General features: G+C 39.3%; 1 protein-coding gene across 2 annotated transcripts in view; it reads right to left on the bottom strand.

Annotated features, from left to right (window-relative positions):
* Window positions 1-1,977: 1,977 nt before the first annotated feature.
* ccdc88b (coiled-coil domain containing 88B) overlaps window positions 1,978-22,756 on the bottom strand; it is a 44,322-nt gene continuing 23,543 nt past the window's right edge. For both annotated transcript variants that reach the window (XM_061048270.1, XM_061048272.1), the window contains 11 exons: window positions 20,564-20,904; window positions 20,142-20,301; window positions 19,207-19,605; window positions 17,114-17,275; window positions 16,152-16,429; window positions 15,801-15,944; window positions 12,673-12,859; window positions 10,110-10,255; window positions 6,991-7,098; window positions 4,340-4,494; window positions 1,978-2,479 (listed from right to left, as the gene is read on the bottom strand). In XM_061048270.1, the coding sequence (XP_060904253.1) occupies window positions 2,118-2,479; window positions 4,340-4,494; window positions 6,991-7,098; window positions 10,110-10,255; window positions 12,673-12,859; window positions 15,801-15,944; window positions 16,152-16,429; window positions 17,114-17,275; window positions 19,207-19,605; window positions 20,142-20,301; window positions 20,564-20,904 (2,442 nt within the window). In that variant the 3' untranslated portion in view covers window positions 1,978-2,117. The remainder of the gene's footprint in view (window positions 2,480-4,339; window positions 4,495-6,990; window positions 7,099-10,109; window positions 10,256-12,672; window positions 12,860-15,800; window positions 15,945-16,151; window positions 16,430-17,113; window positions 17,276-19,206; window positions 19,606-20,141; window positions 20,302-20,563; window positions 20,905-22,756) is intronic.

The following is a 22,756-nucleotide window of genomic DNA, read 5'->3' as shown; positions in this document are numbered from 1 at the left end:
TGGGCCTGTTTTGAAGAGTGAGACATTTGACTCTGTCTGTGTAGAATCATTATTCCTTTGTGCAAAGAAAAAAGAAAGGAGCTGAAAATACAAATAAGCCACAGTAGTAAAAAAAAAAAAATACATCTGAACATATTCTGTGTTCTTATCAACACTTTGGTGTAGTCTGTTTAATTTGAAGTTGTCTGATAATGTTGCACAGAATTTTGTGAGTGAAGGGGCTCCATAGAGACACAGTTCATTCCTCCACATCTTGCACACACTAGAAATCATTTACTGGAGAGTTTATTTATTCATGTATTCTAAACTACTTGAAGGAAAACCTTTTTACTTAAAAAGCCGGACATACAAAACCATTACAAGTGTTTGCCAGGAGCATGTTGTATAAAACTGTTTTTTGAATTGAGTGAACTGCAGTTTTTTTTCTCAGGCTGCTGCCATGTCTGCACTCCGAGTGTTGATTGTCTGGAAGGCAGGGAAGATCTCAGTCTAATAGGCCCATGCATGTTTTATTACAGTTTTTCTCAGTCGCTTTGGTACATTTCTCGAATCATCCTCGACATTTGCGAAACAGTAAGTGCATTTCTCAAAACAATTCGTACAAATAGCAAAACACCATGGATTACCTGCAAAAGCCAGTCTCTTGCTCAAAATCCTTAGTTCATCTCTCAAAAGGAAATATCTGTGTCAATGAACATGTCAGTGCCATCAGAATGACAAGTCATTGTGTACAGATAAGACAGTCAAATTGCTTAGTCATGTTGTCAATATAACAGTGTACTCTGGAGGGGTGTTCTGATATAAACTAGTCTGATGACAGTTATTGTAAATTGTAAGTTACACCTTAGTGAATGTGGGAGATTGATTGCAAGAGACTGGACAAGATTCACATTTGCGCTTTTACTGTTTGTACTGTAATTTGTTGACAGACCATGTCATTGCGATACAGAAAGGAAAAGACAGCACTGCATAGTACAAAGAAAAAAACACAATTAGAAATGTGAACGTAGGACAATCTCCTTAGGGAAAACTGTACATGCAGTGCTGTAGGAATTACAGTGCAGTCTTCCTACACCTCCTGACGTTCCTGTCTGTTGGGCCACAAATTCTCATCCACATCACGACGACTATCTTCTCTTGCGATGCAGCGTGGAAAGAATCTTTTAGAGTGTCTTGACCAGCCTCTGCGGGCATCTGCTGTGATGTCATCACACGCTGCATCCATGGCAGCCAGAAGGGTCGTCTGTGTATGTGGCTGGCGATCATATACTTTCCATCTCCATGCTGAGAAATATTCCTCTATGGGGTTAAGGAATGGGGAGTAGGGGGAGAGGAAGTCCATCAGCATCCTGTTGTGGGTCGCAAACCATTGCCTGATAATGTTGGAGCGATGGAGATTCACCTGGGAGCAATTTACCAATTCAGGACAGATTTAGAAAAAAAGTCTAATGGAAATGTATAGAACTATGCTTGACATATTATGACAACTTGTTCAACCATTTTGCATGTAAAGACTTATGCGATGAACTAATGCCTAAATAATGTGGGGGGTGAGACTATTCAACAGAGACCCATTATAATACATTTTGATCAACGTGACATAAGCCATTGATAATGTAGGAAACAGCAGAATTGTACATAATCATTTGCATGGATGTACCAAAGCATTTGCAACTTGTTCAAAGAAATGAGAAATCTGCTTTTTTAATGTGCACAAGTGACACAATGATGTGAAGATTGAACAAGTAGTTTTGAGAATTTCAATTCTGATCTGAGAAATGTACCAAAGCGACTGAGAAAAACTGTAAGAAGAGAATTAGCTGTATCTTCAGTGATTGTAGATGTTACGGCCACTCTCCAGGCTCAGCTGTACTTTACAGTCCAATTTTTATTCAGCTTGACATTTCACTTGTGTCCCCAAAGACGTCTCTCAATGCTGTGCACGTAGCTTTGCAAAAACACACAACCACTTTAAAATATTTAAACATAAGTATTTATTTTTCTTTTTATAAAAAATACAAAAAAACCATCTTATTTTTATCATTTATCATTTTTTCAAGATAATACCACTAAGAGTATTGTAAGGGTGGTGATTTGTGTACGACCATTGATCTTCCTCATTCGACTTTCTCCTGCTCACCTCTGCTCTCACCCTCCTCAACACTCTGCTGGTTGGTCAGTGCTGCGTCCCCTGCCTGTTCTGTGTTTGCTTGGCCTCGCTCTCCCTCCCACAGGACAGTGGAGGTGTTCTGGTTGGAACGCAGGCGGGGAGGAGTTTTGTTATCACCTGGACTGAATGACTGAGAAACTCCAGAGCCTCCTCTGGTCAGCCCGAGCCCCCAGCCGTGACGTGATCCCAGTTTACGACGGCCCCCAGAGCCGGAGCGCATGGTTGGGGTCCCGGGAACGGAGATTTCTGGATCTGCTTGTGACAGAGCTCTTCTCATCGGAGAGGGAGATACTGGAGCACTGCGGGGGTCTGAAACAGCAGGTAAGTTCAGGGTAAAGAAACGGTTTTCATAAATCTTTCTTTGCACTTAGGGACTCTGACAGTGGATGGTGTAGCGATAAATGAAGGGTACAGATGACAGATCAGGATTGTTATTAATGAGAGGTTAGTGGTTCAACTCCAGGCTCCCTCTGTTTGCTGTGCAAATCGTTTGAGCTAAACTTTGAACTTCTAAAATGGGCTCCTAACTGCCCGACGGCTCCCTCAACCACAGGCCGGGGATCGTGTGAACTGCTTCATGGGAAAAATGATGAACACTTGCTGAAGCGAACATTATAAACCTTCATTAAAAACCCTCGTTTAGCATTCATAAATAGTATTCAATCACTCTTTAAAAGCTGAAGTGTTGAGTATATATTCATATACCCGTAAACTGTAATCCACCTCCAATTCTTCAAGTAATAGTTTTTTCATAATACAATTGCTAACCCATTTATGGATTTTTTTTTTTGGAGAGATTTTTTTCACTTTGCATTTATGAAAAAAACTTCATCTTCAATTTCAACTGAATTGTCCCACAGGAAAATAAGTTTAGCAGCAGGTGTAAAATTAAAAGGAGCGTGGATTTAAAGAGTCGTGGGGAAAACAGCACTAGCATTTCTGAAAAAGCAACGCAAAAAACATTAAACTTATTGAAGATCATCTTTATACAACAGCAACAGTGCTGAGTGGGTTTAATATCTGACTGCCGCGTTTCAATAGAATCAGTGCAAGGTTTGATTGAACTTTAAAATATTGCATTTCAAATGTGAAACATTAAGACAGTGGTTGAGTTGCATAAATAAGGTGATGGATTTTATATTGAAGAATGCCACCTAATTAATTTAAATGTAAATTATATTACATCTAAAACAAAAAAATAACAACTAATGAAATGATAAATAAATTCAGACCTAGAGTCTTAGGTTAGTGAGATCTTTTTTAACTCGTGTGCCAGAACCAGGGTCTGTTCAGAGCATGTGGAATAACAGCTACAGCCAAACGACTGACCTGAGAGCAGTGGTTAAGGTCAAGTTAACCTTCCATTAGGCTTAGGTTGAGTTCAGGGTTAAATGTCGGCGTGATGGTTTGAGAAATGTCACCAAACAAAAGATTGGAAGTAGTGTAGTGTGTGCTAAATGTGTATGCTTGCTCACAATCTGTGTGTAAAACCAGCTTTATGTAATTTATTAAGAGTAATTACCCTGGGATTTTCGTTCATTTTGCTTGTGCATGTTTGCTACATGCATCATATTCTGGATGACACACATGCTGTGTGGTGGAGGAATGGAGTTTTTCTATTTGGTATACAGGCTCAATAAAACCACCAGCGCCCTTGCTAAGTAACAGACAGAGCTCGGTTCTCCCAGATGACACACAGCTTAAGAAAGCAGGGTTTTAGGGAGATGAAAGAAAAAAAAACACAAAGGAATGAAAAATAAAATTAAATGGGGACAATAATAGTATCATTAAGAGTGCAAAAAGATCAGAATGCAGGTTGAGGCCTGAATCTTGGCTTTGTAAACGCCTGCACCCCCCCCCACCCCCTCCTCCCTTATCCATTAAATTCATTCAGCCGTCGCGGTGCATAAAAAGAGAATGAAGCCTCCCAAATTTTTCCCTTTCAACATGTGGTTAGCAGAGAAAACCTGCCTCAATAAGTCTTGGTGCTCTGCAGGGGGAGATCCAAGCAGTATCAATGCTGACCACACTTGGTAGTCATGAGATGATTTGTATGCATGCCTGTAGCCTCGCTTGATGGGGTGAGCATGTGAGCATATCTTTGAGAAAACCAGTCGGCTGCTGTTTGTGAGAGGTAGTGTGCTAGTCTGTGTGTATGTGTGGTCTCACCAGGCTGAGGTGTGTGTGTGTCGGATGTAAATTCAGGGCTGTCCGCCAGGTTTTCCACGCTGCCCGCGGCGGTGGAGAGGGCACGTCCCTCTTTCCCTCCTCCTCCGCGGGGTTTGATTAGCTTCTTCATCCTGTCTGCAATCCAGTTAGATTTCCTACGAGGGCACAGAGGATAGAGACCATTTACAAAGAGGGATGAGGTGGGAGAGTGTGTGTGTGTGTGTGTGTGTGTGTGTGTGTGTGTGTGTGTGTGTGTGTGTGTGTGTGTGTGTGTGTGTGTGTGTGCATTTGTGAACACACGAACAAAAGCAAAATGCCCTGATTTGTAAGAGAACAGTAGGAGGATGCCAAGTGTCACAACAGATGATTCTTATTCACAAAAATGCATTGTGCATTATGCTGTTTGTTTTCTGATGTGAAAAGTAAAATGAGAACAAAATATTCCTTAAGGTTCCAGCTGTCATTTGTTATGCCAAAGGAACGGCTTTGTACCATGACATCAAAATAATCCATTTAGAAATGTTATAATTAAAGTGTCAGAGCCATGCTAACTTGTGGCACTGTCAGAGAGAGAAAAGCACTTTTTTGACACAAGAACAATAAAACCATAACAATAGTTAGTTTTCAATTATTATTATTTTTACTTTCCCGCTGTCCGATCAAAACAGGTACATGTCCTCTCATAACTTTGGCTTTAAGGATAATAGAGAGCAAACAAAAGGAAAGAAAACTCTTCTTTTGACAAAGACAATCAGCCATGTAGGAATTTAAATAATACATCTCTGATACCATGATGAATTTATATCAAGTAAAAATACAGTTTTCATTAAAAGAGTAAAACATGTATTGCTCTGTAACCTCAAATCCTGCTTTAAAACCCAAACAGCTTCAAGACAAACTCAGTACACAAAGTTCAACTGTGGGCATGCCACAATGTTTCAGGCTCGACCTCACAACAATGGCATGTGACGCTAAGTAAGCTTGAGGGAGCCCGTCTCTAAACAAAACCAAAACAGAAGAGACGGAAAAAAAACATGTTTTCTGTGTCTCTGAAAAAAATCTGGTAGAAAAGCCTCTTCTAAAAAATATTTGGATAAAAAAATCATTGTGTCATCTAAATATTTCTCTGCAGGTCAAAATCTCAGCAGACTGTCGTTTCAAAGAGCTTATACAGAGTCCAACAAAATGTTGTAAAAATTGGAAACAATAATAATAAAATTGAAAACTGAACAACAAAGTACAGCGTTGATTTTTTTTGTCTGTCTTAGGAGCTCTCTCAGTTCATAAATGCCAGCTGTCATCAGAGCAAAACATTCTGCAGTTAGTATTTCTAAACCAACAAAATGTCTTTTTTTGACAAAAAAGGCACATGGCTGCTTAAGTGCGTTTGTTGTCAAAAACCACGTACTATACTACTAGTACATACTGATTTGGCCAAAATGCAGTATGCAGTATGCGAACAACTGCGAGATCCGCAGTATGCCAAAAATACCAGGATGTCATACTGATTCGGGAAAAATGTACAGTATGCATCGTACCAGTCTACCTCGCGTACTGTTTCCCACAATGCAAAGTGCCAGGTCAGAGATCAAAATGCCGGAGCGCAGCTGTTTGAACTCGTAGGTGGTGGTTTCTGAATATCTTGCCACATTATGGGCATGAACCAATAACAAATATGACATGTTCATATATTTATATGTCTTACCACCTCGGATTTTCCTGCTTTGTAGACTGTACAGTGCATGTGCCACAGCTGGACAAGCAGCTGCAATTACAGGGTGCTTGGCTTGCTCTATTACTACATATTATTCACAGCTGAGTAAAAGTTAAACCTGAATATCTGAAAAGTATACTACAATTTTAATAGCATGCCAATCATATTTCAACCCAGGGCATTGTGTATAAATGACAGAATATATGAGAGATTGCAGACCTGTTTTATTTTAATTCTGTTAATTACCTCCAGGGCTATTGTTTACATCCGCATTCCAGGACCGGAAACCAGTTTAACCGTGCCAAGCATACTGCAAAATAACCGACGACTGGCAGTCATACTACATACTACTGTTGAACTCAGTATGCAGTATACAGTATATACTGCATACTTAGATAATAGTATGTAGTACACGGTTTCAAAAACAGCCAGTGTTAACTAAACATGAGGTCAACCTTTAAAACTACAAAATACAAAAGTCCTGAAAAGTCATTTGTTTGAAAGAATTTGATGTTTACTTTTTGTTGAAACAACATTTTGACTTAATCTGGGGTTAGAGTGCTCTTTGTAATATTTATACAAACTTAATGGACTGGACAAAATGTGACTTTTTTCAAATCTGTAATTACAGCATAATGCTATACAATTATGAGCACCGAGTTGAACTCCTCTCTAACACACAAATGGTCATAATTTGTGTTGTGAATAACTCAGACCAGAACCAAAGTTGACTTAAAAAACAAATTTAAAACTGTTATCTGTCTAAACTTAAAGCAAACCATATTACTCCTACTACCTTAATTTCTACAGTTTGGTGTCCATTTGATGTATTGTGCTGTATTGTTATAAAAGTAGGAACATGGTGTCATATTTGAAGGCACAGGTGTGATGAACTGATAAGGTGGAAATGGAAAGGTGTAACATTTATATACAGTACTTGGCTTTGCTGGCAGGAGGTTGCATGCTGGGCTCGAGGACTCTATACTGATCCATAATCTTCTCCACCAACTTCTGCTTCTCCCGACGGAGCTCGCTCAGCTTCTCCCTGAAGGAAAAACATCAGAAGAGACAGAACAGAACAGCTCAGAGTAGTATGAAGAAAAATGAGTTGGAAAGGGTTTGATTTGTTTCATAGATTTATTATCCCAGTGAGTAGCTTGGACATGTGATGTAACATCTCTGATAGTGTATAAATAATCCCATTTCTCTAAAGTCACTACTAAGAAATGGATCCCGCTGTGATGTGAGAACCAGATTCTTTTTTAAACCAGCAGGAGGAGGCTGTGTGTGGATGGTAATGTTGGTGTGGTGCTGGGTGACCAGAGGGTTCAGGATTTGAGCTGCAGCGTGGACAAACAAAGACCGTTGAAAAAAAAAAATCTCAGCAAGCCTGTGCTGATTAAAAAATGCTCTGAGGAAAAATACCGAACACAAAGTCACTACTGACAGCATCAGCTGACCGTTGGTCACTGACACACTGCTGTGAGCAGAGAAGATCACAAAGGTTATGAGGGATGAATGACAGCCAGTATAAAAGCTAGCAGCTTTGACATTTTAGTCAGCTATTCTGTCCATTTACGGCAGTTATATGTTACTTTGTAAATAATTCATGTTAACAGCATATGTCTATAGATTGCATTGACAGTTGTCCACTAAAATATCGCTACAGCTATGAGGTGGATTGTGATGAAATGTTGATGTAGACTTTCACGTCTTTGCCTTTAGCAGCTCCGTATCAAATCTGTTAAAATAAGTTTAGCACTTGATAAGCACTGTTAAAGGCCACTTTGATTTACTCTATGAGAGCTCATGACCCCTCTTTACACATCGGCTCACGGAAGTTACAACATTTCTTGCAACATTAGTTTGAAAGGGCAAAGCCACTGCATCATTTCCTTGGCATAAACAAAAGTGATTTTTGTAAATCAAATGATCTACACTGTCTTTTGCACTTTCCATGACTTTGCTTGGTTCCCTTTCCCAAGACACTTCTTCTAGGAAAATTAAAAAAAAAAACAAGAGAAAACAGACATGGAGAAATTAAATCTACAATTTCAAAATCAGATCCCCACTGGACGTGCTACTGCTATTCTGTGCTTTGTGGTTCACGACTAAATCCCATGACATACTGTAGGCTTATATGAGGCACATTAATTAAACTGTCATGTTAACCTCATAACCTGAAAAATACAGATATGACCTTCAGTTAAATAAGTTTACTTTGTGGAAACTTTTAATAGCCTGTTTTTCACTGGCTATGAAATAACAACATCCATCCCAGTTCCCCCAGAAACTCTATTTGGACTTGTATCCTGTTGTTAGCTTGGATTACATTCTCATTTTTAATAAACCACACCACAGTTTACTTGGCTGAGGACGGACTCCTGTGTTTTCTGCTCAAATATCCTGAGCTGCAGGAGTAAACACTCCAGTTTAGAAAAAACGCTCTAAAAATGCAGAATACACCTTCAGTCTTTAACTTCAGACCTTAAGATGATAAAAGATAATCTAATAAATCAGCAGGAAGAAGAGTGATCTGAGAGTGTGAGAGTTTTCAGTCGAAGCTTTTAGAGAGAGTAAAATCTCTTCTTATTCTAAGTATTTTTAACAGTCCTGTTAAGTTCTCAATGACCTCACCATCAGACGGTTTCACTTTGTGTACATATTTTTTCCTGAAGCTGTTGCAGGTCAGTTTTAGAGCAGGAGTTGAGTTTCAAAATTTTGACAATTTGCTAAAATTCTTCAGAAAATCAAAAAGCTTTAAGTCCCATACACACTTGGTAGAGTACACTCCCATACACTCTGTTTATAAATGCAAGCGATTTGATGCAAGTAGCTCTTGGCCACTTTCATTTTTTCAAAGTAGCTCTCAGGTGAAGAAAGGTTGGAGACCCCTGGGACGTGTTTTTAATGGTAAATATAAGTCCTTCAATAGTTGAAGTAGAGGTCCTGACTTTATCCATCCTTAGAAATATACATATATATATATATATATATATATATATATATATATATATATATATATATATATATATATATGTATATATATAAATATATATACATATATATATATATTTATATATATATATGTATATATATAAATATACTGTATACAGCATTCCTCTGATTATCTAGGCATGCAATAGGTGATTGCTTTGTGTAAGTTTGTAAATGTAGAGTAGATCTCTGTGGGTTTTAACCAGTGGCTGTTAAACATGAATTTGACACAGAGTCCCCCTTGTTTCACAGGTGTATAGGCTGTGGACTTCGCATGTCAGGGTGCTGAACTAAAGTATGTGCTGTGAATCACTGAGATGTGAAGTGCTAAAAGCAAATGTTTTCCCAGTTGAATAAGTGAAAACTGTGTTGACACAAATATGAATGAAAGCTTAATCTTAACCTACGGAAATAAATTTGTAGCGTGGGAGAAATTCTGGCTCATTAGAAGTAAGAGATGAAACCAGCTTGTGATCACTGTTATCTCTGGATTCATCTGTTAGCAGTCTGTGAGTCATTAAAAAGGACGACTGCTGAGTGCTGTTGGACTGTGAAATGATGTACTTGCAGTCTCAAACCTTTACATATTCAACTCAGTGCCTTTATGTGCTGGACAAGATTACAGACTGTGGTACAACCGGGTTTATGTCTAAAGGGAGACAAACCAGATGACTGTCCCTGTTGTCACAGTGATGATTGATTGATCATAAAACAGTAAAAAGAGAGTACTTAGCTAACAAGTTGCCATCCGACGGGAACTTTGATGTTTCTAAGGACGTAACAGTTCACACATGCTTTTGCTTTGACGTGTCCAGTATGAAAAAGAAAATGTAACCGTGTGTAAAAAAGCTTCTTCAGGCTGAACATGAGGGGAGGAGAAAGCCAGAAACTCTATTTGTTGAGGTAAAACTGTAGGTGAGAATGGTTGCTTCAGAGTTGTCTCATTAAATGACCTAAAGTCAAAATAATCTCAAATTTAGAACCAAGAGTAGATAAACTGTCTGAAGCAGGGCCCTGATTTGGGTTTGTGAGTGTGTAAGTGTAAGTGTATGTACTGACTGGGACTCCCTCTGCTGTGAATAGTGCTGGTCCCGGCGCTCCAGACTCTGCTCCAGTAAGGCCCGGTTCTCTTTCAGCAGGCTCTGGTTCTGGTCCGCTAAATGTCGGTTTTCCTCCTCCATGTTCCCCTTCAGCTGGTTTAACAGCTAAAATCACAACATCAAAATATTTGCAATCAATAAAAATAGTTTGGGAAGATAAAAAAATATACATTTGTATTTACATTTGTAGGTATATATACAGTATATATATATATATATATATATATATATATATATATATATATATATATATATATATAGATAGATATATATATATCAGCATATCAAGTGTGAGCAATCAACTACACAATCCACTAAATATGATGCATCCCACAACAGTGTACTGTATGTGTTTGTACACACATTCACAGCAGAAAATGCAAACGTTGTTTAATATAACCGGACATAGATTTTAAGACAAAAAGGTGAATAACTGCAACCTGCATCCTTGTAAATGACCAGTGAAGTGTCTGACGTAACTAGGACAGAGATGATATACTGCTCCTTTAAGTTTATAACGTACACATCTGGAGAGAATTTGTATCTGAAGGAGATTTAGGAGTCCCCTCAAGTTGAATGTTTATCTTAAGGTGTTGTGTAATAGAATTGACAAATATGGATGTGTTACATGATGGTTTTTATGACCCATGACGAAAAGCAGATGGTTTTGGGTGCATATAGGCGATTGTCTCTGTCTCTTCGGGGGAGATCATTATTTGGCTTCGTGATCCTCCTGGTCAGACGTGACCAGTGACTCTGTTTCTTGCTTAAATAAAAATTATACTCTTTGAAAGCAAGTCAGTCTCAACGGCGAATTTCTTCATCATCAAACATATCAACAACAAGGAAATCCACATCACCAGTGACATCAACCTGCTGCTCAAGATCACAGCCTGAGCATTCACAGATTCCCTGTTTCATGCAGAGTTCACAATCAGGGGGAACACACAAGAAAACAACTAGACAGGGAAAAAAGTAAAGATTGATTAAGTCAAGAAAACTTAAAAAAAAAAAACATCCTTCAAACCACAAACTTTTTTATTTTAAACCCGAAAATGTTCAACTATTATGCAAGATTAAACAGTAGTGAAACCTTCCAGTGAACATTCTTCCTAATTTTCTAGTTGTGAATCTGTTTCCAATTATTTTCGCCTTTGTAGCCACTGTGCTGTCCAATTTAGACCCATCAGTAGTAGCAGCTGCTGCAACAGGTTAATTGTGAGAGTGTACAGCTCCAAACTGAACTTTGGATCAAACAGAAGCCCGGCCGCCCCTCTACATCTCCACTTTCCCTCTGCAGACAGCCTAATGAGAAGCCCGGGTGTCTGATTCTCTGCATTTAAACCTAACTTCTTACCGTGCAGCATTTTCAGGTACTCAGTGAGGTGTCCAGTGTGAAACATGGAAATACTGATGTTAAACATTTTTAAAAAATTTTGCATGTAGAAACAGCTGTTCACAGGTAACAAAATTCACCAACTAGCACCTCTATACAGTAGCTCGCTGTTTTTTTCTCCTTTGAATAATAATTAATTGTGAACTTCAGATTTATGGTTTCATTGAAGATCATGTGCAGAACTACGTCTTGGCCCGGTGCAGAAACTTGAAAGTTGATTATCTAAAAAACAATCTGGAACATTAAGTAATGTAGAAATATTTTAAAATGATAATTAATGAATTGAACAGATGCTGGTAGGTGGAATTTGTTTCATTTATACAGAGCCTGACTAGCATTTTCCAGTTTTCAGCCAACATGGCTCAGCTTCATTTTTACCACAGACATGAGAGCTGTAATCATTTCCTAATCCAAGTCAATTTCCCCACATATTAAACTATTAACTTCAACAAATAAACCTTAGTATTGACCTAACTGAACATCACAGACATGGTGATACTAGTAGATACAGACAACTGGCTGGTCCTCTTATATCTTGATTTCTGTGGTTTTATTTGTTTATCTACTGTTTTACGTTTTATGATGATGATCCTGAAGCTGTTTTTGCACAACAACAAAAACGACTCATGACTGTTTTTTGATTAGCTGGAAGCTGCAACATGTAACATCAGCTGATCTACTTTATAAACCCTGAAAGTCAATTTCCTCCTGTTCCGTCCCTAAAACAATTAGAGACGTTCTTGTATGTTTTCAATATTCAGCGCTTGTTTGATAGCAATCGGAAGAAGATGATGATGATGCTACTTGGTATTCATTTGCTGTTTACACCAATAAATCTTTTTTTTTCGGGGGTGTCAGGCTGAAATCAGCCACTGAAATGTCCTCACTCATGATATGAACCAGTGTAAAGTTTAAATAACGTAATCTAACAACTGCAATTAATTCATAATAGATTGTGCTTAACTGCCCACTAATGCTGTGATTTTTGTATTCATAAGGGAGATACATTTGAGTGTCTCCACTTTGAAGCATGTACACCACTAGCTGGCAGCTTGAATACAGAAACCCTTTGTGTTTTTTTTGCAGGTGTATAGAAAAACACTTTGTGTGAGTGTCGGGTGAATACCTGGAACTGGCTGGTGAGGCGGGCGTTGCTGAGGTCCAGACTCTGATTTGTTGCCCTCAGGGCACTGAGTTCCCCCTCGAGCCGCGTTCGTTCCAGCTGGGAGGTGCTAAGCTCCCCCCTGAGCACCGAGCCCTGAGCCAGAAGCTCAGCCTGGGATGCCAACCACTCTTTCTGCTGGGCCTGCAGCCTGTAACACACACACACACCCCCCCCCCCCCCCCCCCCCACACACACACACACACACACACACACACACACACACACAGACCATCGTTGCCTCTGTAATTTGTCTTGTAAAGTGCTGTGTATCATTGTTTGATGAACTGAAGCTCATTTTTATAATATCACATGATGAGTTCTTAAAAAGGCATATAACAATCATCACATAAAGCACAGATATATATTTTTTCTATTTTTTGGTATTACATTTTATAATAACAAACTAATCAGAGCCCATGTTAATATCTTAAGATGTCTTGATTTTACCTACCAACACACTAAAATAAGATCACATCATCAGAGATAAAAATAAATGTTATTGTTGCACCTCCAGATGCTTTTAAAAAAATTTCTTACAAACCTGAGGTTTTATTTTTTTCTCAGGAACCAAGCTGTGAACACACCATTGATGTATCTTCACCTTTAAAGTTCAATCACTGAACACTTTCTTATTTACACATCCAGCAGTTACAAAACAACATTACCATTCACTTGTAGTTGTGTTTAATTGGGAGTCCAATATTCCCTCTCTGTTATCTGTTTTTGGTGTCTCACCTCTCCTGAGGGAAATGTCTGCTCTCTAGCTACTAAGCACATCACTTTGTTCACCAGCAGACAGTAAACTTTGGAGAGCTGGTGCTGTGCAGAGACTTTTTTACAGCTTTAAAACTAAAAACATCTTTAAGAACTATGAGAGTGAACTGAAACAGTAAAGCTGGGCGAGCTAAAATATGAGCCCAAACTCACAATTAAACACAAAAAGTGACCTCTTCAAACTTTCATATTATAATTTGAGACCAGAAGTGAACTGATTTACTGTCTGTTCAGCTGAATTTAGCCATGATAGGTGACCGGCCAGTCTTCCCAAATTTACCCGATTCTGAGCTGATCTCAGACTCAAATGCATCGCAAGTTTCATGCCAAGAGCATAGCTACACATACATTCACACAACAGCAACATACACGTACACGTATGATCTGTGATCCGTGATCTCACTCCTTCACAGATCTACAGAAACACTAGATCTAACCACAGCAGGCTCATGTGAGGCGATGTCACTGTTAGTCACTGCAGTGAGCCTCTTGCGCTTCATAAAAATAGAGTTACAAAGAGAGAGCTATCCCAGCTTATGTTTCGCATCTGAGTTGTCCAAGTGTCCAGTATGTGTGCTCCCCCACCCCCCTCTCCGTTCCCTTCACCGGGGAGTAGAGGGGTCCAGTAGGTTGAAATATTATTTAATATTCATGTAATATTATTTTTTAAGGTGGGACACTTAAATGATAAAACGACAACGATGTGATTAAAAAAGACCTGCCGAGATAGTAAAACTTTGCAGGAAATGTTTATGCACATCAAAACTCTGTTCACTCCATTAAATACTCTTCACCGAGGCATTGATAAAGAGAGAGGCCAGGTCACTAATTATAGTTATTTGTTGAGTAATTCATAGTGAAGCAGAACATTTCTGTTTCTCTTATTTGACTCATTAATAAGTTATAATAAACACCTGGGGATAAAGAGAGTGTTAATGATGGATTTAGTTAAGGATATGACCTTAATGCAGAAAATACAATTCCTGTATTACTTTAATTGATTATTACATTTCACCATAAATGATTGAATAAAAATATACAAGAATAGAGGAAATAAAGGGTGTGACAGTCAAAACTTGTCAATTATAGTTCTGTAAAGACAAAACATCGGAACTGGCAGGTAAGGTCTTGAAAAAAATGGAAATCAGCCAAAGAAATTGAAATTGGTGTATCTCTTTCTGATACATTTGTTTGATTATGGCTGTTTAAAGACAGGGTTGGTAATTTTCTCCAGATACACTTTTTTAAATTTTGGTTGAAATTGTCTTTAGGCTCTGACAGATATTAATCTGTAGCAGTTGTAGGCATGTAAAAACTTCGACTAATGATTGCCATGAGGTATCAATCTGATGAACCAATCACGCCTCCCTGTCTCCCTGCTTGTTCTCTACCCCTTGCGTGCACTAGCCCACACTCAAAGCGCGTCACTGATGACAGAGTATAAACTGTGAGTCTGTCGTTGGCCTTTGTGAGTTAATACATGTTTTAAACATGTGTTATGATAAAGTTTAGTGTTTTTACTTGGCGCTGAATGAGACATGAGACGACGTAGTTTCTAAACGATGCAAACGATGAGCTGAGCTCCGCTTCTGGAGCAACAGCACTCATGCATTTAAGTGAGGGGCGTGGCTTTTGAGGGCGTAAAGAGGGGAGGGGGTGGGTGTAGACGGACCACTGAGGATATGCTACTTTCAAAATCATGCTATTTTTTCCAAAATAACAAACCCTGCCTTTAATAAATATGGCTGATACTTGAGTATTGAAATTGCTGCCTATAAATATTTGCGATAACCATGGTTTCTTAACGGATTTAGTTAAATTATTAGAAAAAACATGTCTAAGAATACTTTTTAGATGCAACTGCATTCGTTTTCCTATTATCTTATTTGAGCACTTTCAGTCATGTGTCTTCTGACAAAAATGTATCAGAGGAAATCCTGACTTCTAGCTTGGTAACTGTCACTTCAGACAGTAAGACAGTTATCAGTGAAAAAAAGGAAAAGGGGGAATTGATTTGTTGAGTCCAAAAACCTTGGGATTCCTGAGAAGGGAACCCTAAGGGATCCCATGGTTTTGCCAAAAACATGTTTTTAATGAATTGTGTCTTATATTTCTCTGCTGACATTTTATGCCCCAAATCCTTGAATCAGAATCAAAGAATGCATTCCTTTCATGCATATGTATTCAAACTCTTTCCTGGATTTCTCTCCATACTCAGATAACATGCATAAGAAGAGAGGAGCAGAGAAAGTTAATGAGATTTCATGAATGCTGTGCTGAAGAGCTGACTTGGGAGTACATTTTTGTTTTTTCACCTGTCACTGTCTTCTTTCAGCCTCTCCAGCTCTCTTTCTCTCTCCTGTCTCCTTTGGGCCTCTGCTTCCATCTCCTCTCTCTCCGTCTTTATCTCCTGCTCTCGCTCCTCAAGCTGGATTTTACAGTCCAGGAGCTCCTTGTACCTTCAGATTACATACACAGCATTGATCTCATGAAAAAAATATCGTTTTTTTTAAATGTCTGACAAACAGAAAAGTGTTTCTTTGAAGGATTCACGTTGTGTTTGTGGATTTGTTTGTTGGTCCTGGGTAAATTTGTATTTCAAAAAAGTTTAAAATTCTCTTCAGTCACTATGTTATCTTTTCTCATTTATAAAATAGTTGTTGTACCTTGCCTCCAGCTCCCTGTGCTGGCCCTCCAGACTGCGGTTGTTACTCCTCAGCTCTGAGTGTTTGTCCAGCAGCTCCTCCAGCTCCACCTCCTGCCTCTGTTGTAGCACCGTCATCCGCTCATGGTCCCTCCTCAGAGCCTCCATCCTAGCCACTGAATCTTCCCGCTCCCGTGCCCACACCTTGGACTCGGCCTCCAGAGCCGCACAACGGGCCTCACTCTCACTGTAGCGAGCCAGCACTGCTGCATGCTGGGAACTCAGGGAAGCTTGCTCCACCTGTTTGTGTGTTGGTGGTATAAAACACAGGTGGGCTAACAGAAAGCTATCAACTAAAGAAACACACAGATTTAACTAAATGTTTTCACTATTATACTTACCTGCACTACGCTAGCACTAAAGAGATCTTTAACAGATAGATCTATAAATAAAAACATGTTGCATACGTATTCATAGTGGTCAAGAAGAAAGCACAAACAAGACTCAGAGAGAGATCTTAGTTTTACATGTTTGCATGCAAAGTTTTGTCACTAAACACAAAGTCCAACTGTTGGGAACATCAAAAGTTTAATTGTCGTCTTACTCAGAGTTAGCACTGATGTTGGTGCCAGTAAAGTTAAGAGATCACCAGAAAAATTGTAATTTATCTTAAGGGAACGTGAATATCTAGACCAAAGTTTGTAGGAATGCGAAACAAAATTACGTAACTGCAAAGACCACTTCACTGTCATGTCAAAGATAGTTAACCTCCTTAGAATCTAGAGGTCAGGTTACAAAGAAGCTCAATGTCCCTAAATGCTGTGTGTTAATTCATTGTAAAGGTCTAATGATCAAATGTGCTTAATGTTAGGTGGGACCAATCATACGAAACATCTCAAGAGGTAAATACTAGGTCAACCTTTTTAATCTAAGTTGAATAAAAACATTTTCCAGTCTTAATAATGATTGTGTGTGTTAGGTCACCTGTAGCTCAGTGTTCAGTGTCTGTAGCCTTGTGCAGGAGTCCTGCAGGCTGAGGGAGTGCCGGCGCAGAGCCTCCAGCTGCTCCTTAAGGTGCCCACAAGCCTCCTGGGACTGAGACAACCGGGACAGTAGAGCCTCCTGTGCTGCCACTGCCACTGCTTTCTGAGGGATGTAAACATCATACTGAAATAGTATCTACAGCCACGAACAGGAGCTCCTAAATCAGAGGCAATATTTCCTTTGGCATCTCAAACCATACAAAGTATTCATACTGTTTGCACTTCGACCCAATCTGCAGCTGACCTTTCAAAGCCTTTCTCCCAGTCAGGTAGCAGCTGTATGACATTTGTGTCAATCTATAAATACAGAGATCCAATTCATCCTGTGTGTTGCTTGCAGAATTATTATGGCTTAAAATAGATTGCACCGATGCACATCTGTCATTTATCCTTACAGCAAGATTTCAGGAAGTGAAAGCTATACACAGGCATTTGTAATTCAATCAGCTAATCTGCACACACATTGGTGACTCTTGATTGGTGCAATCTGTTCTCATATATTAAGCAGTTTGCTGATTAGCTATTGTGATGAATAGATTAGAAATGAACAGACACGTTTGTATTTTGCAAAATGACAGAAGGTATCAATTTTGCTGTCACACAAAGGTTCAGCTGTACTAAAATATGTGGATTTATTTGACAATTTTTTTTCTCATTCTGGTACAGCAAAGATACTCTTAATGTGTGAGTCATCTGAAGGTCTGAAGTTCAGTTTTGTTGTGGTAAAGGCTCGCAGCTCTTTTTTCTTGCATTTTGGATTCTTCCACATTTCTGTCAGCACTGGTACCTGACTGAATCACACTGCTTCACAGGGGATTTTTACTTTGATAGATTTCCTGCTTCACAATTCTCCCTGCTGGTGTCAGAAGTAGAGAGGAAACATTTACACTAACTCCAGTGCTGTATCAAAGTATCATTTTAGGGTACATGTTTTTCTGTTGATGCCTACTTCTATTTCTGAGCCACAACATTTCAACGGGAATTTTTGTAAGTGTGATTTCTTTTTTTTCAACGGGAAATGTTATAGTTGTTTTCTCTAGTCTTTTTTTAGGAATCTTTGGTGATTTGTTATTTTGAAGAATGAGATTATAGATGAAAGATGTAGTCCTCTTAACGCCTCAAATGGTTTAATTAAAATAACAGTCTGAGGCCGTAAGAGGTCAAATTATAAAGTATTTTAAATAAGCAAAGATAAGAAAAAAGTCTAAAAATGAATATAAGTATATGAAGCAGGATTTTCTTCTCTTGACTTTCCTTTCAGATTAATCCTCCCATGACCCCGCAGATTTATCATGACCCTTTTGTGACAGTTTGGACTAGACTACAGTGAAAACCTGCTCCACTTCAGACAGCTATGACTTTAAAATTTGTTGAAATTTGTCGAAATAATCTACTACACCTTTACACTTCTAAGGGCCCCTTTGACTTTTAATCCATAACTGACTATTTTTCAGACTTTTTCTTGTTGTGAGTGTGATTTTTCTGTAGTTAAATGAATCGACAAGTGTAGCTGCACCTAAGTACGGATGGGACCAGGAGTTGGACCATTCAGGTCTCAGGGCCTTGCATCATCTTTCCTAATCTGAACCTCTAAATCATGACAGTGTTAATGCATTAGCTTCCCTACTGAAAGAAAAGTCCCGACCTTGCCGATGCTTGAGATGTCCCTTCCTGCTTCATGTAAGAGTTTATTCCTGGTTCTATGTGTGTATGTGTTTGAGAGAGAAAGAGTAAAAGCTCCAGTACCAGAGCAGCAGACGAGATAAGGAAGATTAACAGTAGCCGAGGTGACATTATAAAAACTGATGAGCAGAGATAAAGCAGTAGTTCTGGAAATAAAGTGCTGCACTCAGAGACGCACAGGCCTGTTAATCATTACCATCCCTAGAGCAAGAATTTCAACATATATAGATATAGATCATCTTCATTACACAGAAATTGAACTGAACTACACAGATATCCTGTAAATGAGATTCAAAGCTCACACGTATACAAAAATCCTTCCCAGGAATATAGTCAAACACAGATACACACCTCTTTTTCCAGCTCTGTCAACCTCTCACTCAGTTTCCTCTCAGCCTCTCCTAAGGCATCATCATGACTAACAGAAAGGTTGTGACCTTTGCCAGCGTTAGGGGATTGATCCAAATGTGACGTCTCTTTGGCGTGTGTCTGACTACCGTGTGTTGTGTTTGAGGAGTCTGAATTTGGATTAGACATAGCGTCAACCTCTGCACTTCCTCTGCTCTTCTCCAACTGGAGAAGACTTTCGCTTTTCTTCAGGCTCTGTGAGAGCGCCTGGATTCTCTCCTGTGATTGGTCTAGTGAATCAGTCGTCCTCTTAAGTTCAGCCTCTGCTTTTTGTAGTTTCTGATTTTGACGCTCCACTTCAGCAGATAGTTTCTGAGAATGTTCCTGCTCCTTGGATAGATCCTGGGTAGAAAGAGATACAAAGCAACAGTGCAGGCTCAATCTGTAGATAAAATAAAACAGTGATGAACAATCTGTGTACTTGATGAATCATGAGAACAAATGTAAATGTAACTTTATTAGGAACAAGAACAATCTCTATAAAATGAATTGAATCCATGAGAGTGTCAGCCTGATTACCTTTACAAAGGGCAATGGGATTTCTCAATTGTATTATTGATTTTTTGTAGAAAGGCAGCACTGTGGCAAACAAAAGTTTATGAGACGTATTATTCTTGTTAAGTAAGATAAACTTAGTGAATGCACATCGCTTGTCTGTTTGACGCATACCTTGTAGATGAAATCACAAGAAGTTAGAAGCTACTTCATGAAACTTCATGAAAGTCACATGACTTCATGTCATGTCAGTTTTTTGGGTTTTAGTTCCTCTACATCTTTACAGAAATGATTAGCATGGCTAAACACTAATCGTGTCACACACACCCACACACACATGTACACACACACACACACACACACACACACACACACACACACACCTGTGATAGCGATGTCATCTTGGCCTGAGCATCTGAATACTGCTCCTGCATGTGCTGTTGGCCTTCCTCCATACTGCTCAATCGAGTGCCGAGCTCTTTCTCCAGGTCCTGCAGCCGAGTGCAGAGCTCCTTTGACTCAGACAGCTGCTGACACACATGTCTACACACACACACACACACACACACACACACACACACACACACACACACACACACACACACACACACACACACACACACACACACACACACACACACACACCAGCAGCCAGAGTAGAGGTCAGACATAGCTTGAGTGAAGATAACAGTTGACACAATAGATAAATGCATAGTGCAGCCAAGTAGCTCTCTCTAAAGCCTTGTAAAGTTAATTGCATACCTGAGCTCTTGATGGAGGTAAAGTGTGTGTGCACTGTGTGTACCTGTGTTCAGCATCCAGAGCTCGAGCTCTCTGGTTGCTGTGCTCAAGGGCCATGGTTGTACTCTCCAGCTGCTGCCTCAACCTCGCTGCCTCCCTCTCTCTCTGCCTCCCCTCTTTCCTGTGGCCGTCCAGCTCCGTCTGACAGACCTCCTTCTCCTGCTCCAGCCGGGACGCCTCCAGCAGAGCCTGGTCTCGCGTCCGAGCCAGAGCTTGAGCCTCCAATGTGGCCTCGCAGAGCTCTTTCTCAAGCTCCTCCTCCCGTCGACGAGAGAGCTCCAGACTCCGACCTTGACGCTCCAGCTCAGACCTGAGAGTCTGAAGACTGAGCTCTAAATTGTCACCCTGGCAAAAGAGACAATTAAATTAAACAGGCTTATCAACAAATTTAAAGCACACAATGCACAAAGGGGAATGTGTTAATTCATCTCATTCAAGGTAACAAACACAAAAGAAACAAAGGTCTGAAAGGTTTGTGATAAAGATAGGCAACATTTGAAGACATTGTGTCAACGAAAACAAACAAAAAGGTTTCTATTGGGCAGTAGGGTTTTTTTCAGTCAAGACACAGTTAATGTGTTTGATCATTTACATGTTACCTGCTGAGAAAGGGAGAGAGAGAGACAGGTAGAGAGAGAGCGAGAGAGAGAGAGAGAGAGAGAGAGAGCATGTCAGTGTCACAAGTGTTACACGGTGTGTTCAAGTTCAGCATCTGTATGATATAATTGTGTGTAAATTGGGAACCATAACAGCGCATTTGGTTATGTTGGATTTCTTTCTAAAGCAGCAACATACTCTTTACCTAAACCACCCAAAAAAGTGCATGTAGATTAGAGATGATGTCTCTTTTGGCTTCCTCAAAGATTTTCCCCACACCAAATCAGCGGCATGCAGCATATGTTGATCAGAAACCTGGCTCAGCTTCAATGTTGCAGATGTTACCCATGTAGTGTGCACCAATGCTTTTGAACTGTGTGATGGTAACAAACTGTTTGGCCGCTTTCCTCTTTAGCCCAGAGAACGGGACGTCCAATGGGAACGGGATTTCCAAACAGAAAGTAAATTCTGACTGGACAGGATAGTTTTCACCTCAACCTCAATGTGAAAGGAGCCTGGACCCAGAGAATCCAGCGACATTTCTCATTTATGTACAGTTTCCTCTTTGCATGGTAAAGTTTCAACCAGTATTTGTGAATGCAGGGATGAACTGTGTACACAGACAATGTTTTCTTGAAGTGTTCCTGAGCCCACTACAGAATCAAGTCTGTTTTGAATGCAGGGCCGTCTGAGGGCCTGAATGTCATGGCCACCCAGTGTGGGTTTTTGGTCTTGTTCACTGCATACAGAGATTTCTTCAGATTCTCTGAATCTTTTGATCATATTCTGTACTGTAAATGATGAATTCCACAGATACTTTGCATTTTTATGATAAAAAATATTCAAGTGGCAAGTGTTGCCTTTGTGCTATTTTAACCAACTGTGGTGTTTTAATGTTTTGCAAACCATCACATTATGTTTTAATTGACCTTTTTATGAACTACAAGGCTGTAGGAGTAGGACTCTAAACTTTGTGGTTTTGGTAGCAAGTATCTTTGGCAAGTTGTACCAAATCAACTCAACACTTTGTCTTAATATAGAATAGTTATAACTAGACACCACAAGGAGCAAAGAAAGAGAAAAAGGATGTGGATATGTTGTAATTTCTTATTTGGCTTTTATTTACCCCTAAAGCTGAAAGAGCTAGAGTGCACTTTATGTTTCATTTAACACACACTTTTATAATCTCCATAAATTTTCCCTTGCTTCGCATTCTGGTGGTCAGAATACAAAGTCGGCCTCAAACATAACTGGAAACTACTCAGTTTTTATAAAGTAAATCACCGGGTAATGAAATGAAACACCTTTGATCTGGTGCTGACTGTACATCGATGTACATCAGGAGTTATTTTATCCGTCCAATCTAGAAAGCAGACTACTTCCTTTTCAATTACACTTCTAAATAGTGATTTATTGTCAAGGTGATTAGACATTAAAGGAATACTCTGTTCTTCTACAAATCAAAATAGTTATATCTATACTATATATTATATTGTTAAATGTTCTTCATCAAACAACATTGTGGTGGTTCACTAAGAAATATCATCAGATTCCAACAGTTGTTGTTTCCTTCTATTCGATGCCCGTAACTAACTGTGTA

This window comes from Labrus mixtus, chromosome 10 (assembly GCF_963584025.1).
Source record: "Labrus mixtus chromosome 10, fLabMix1.1, whole genome shotgun sequence".
Classification (NCBI taxonomy): domain Eukaryota; kingdom Metazoa; phylum Chordata; class Actinopteri; order Labriformes; family Labridae; genus Labrus; species Labrus mixtus.
Note: the sequence above shows the minus strand (reverse complement) of the source record. Positions and strands in the feature narration are given on the sequence as shown.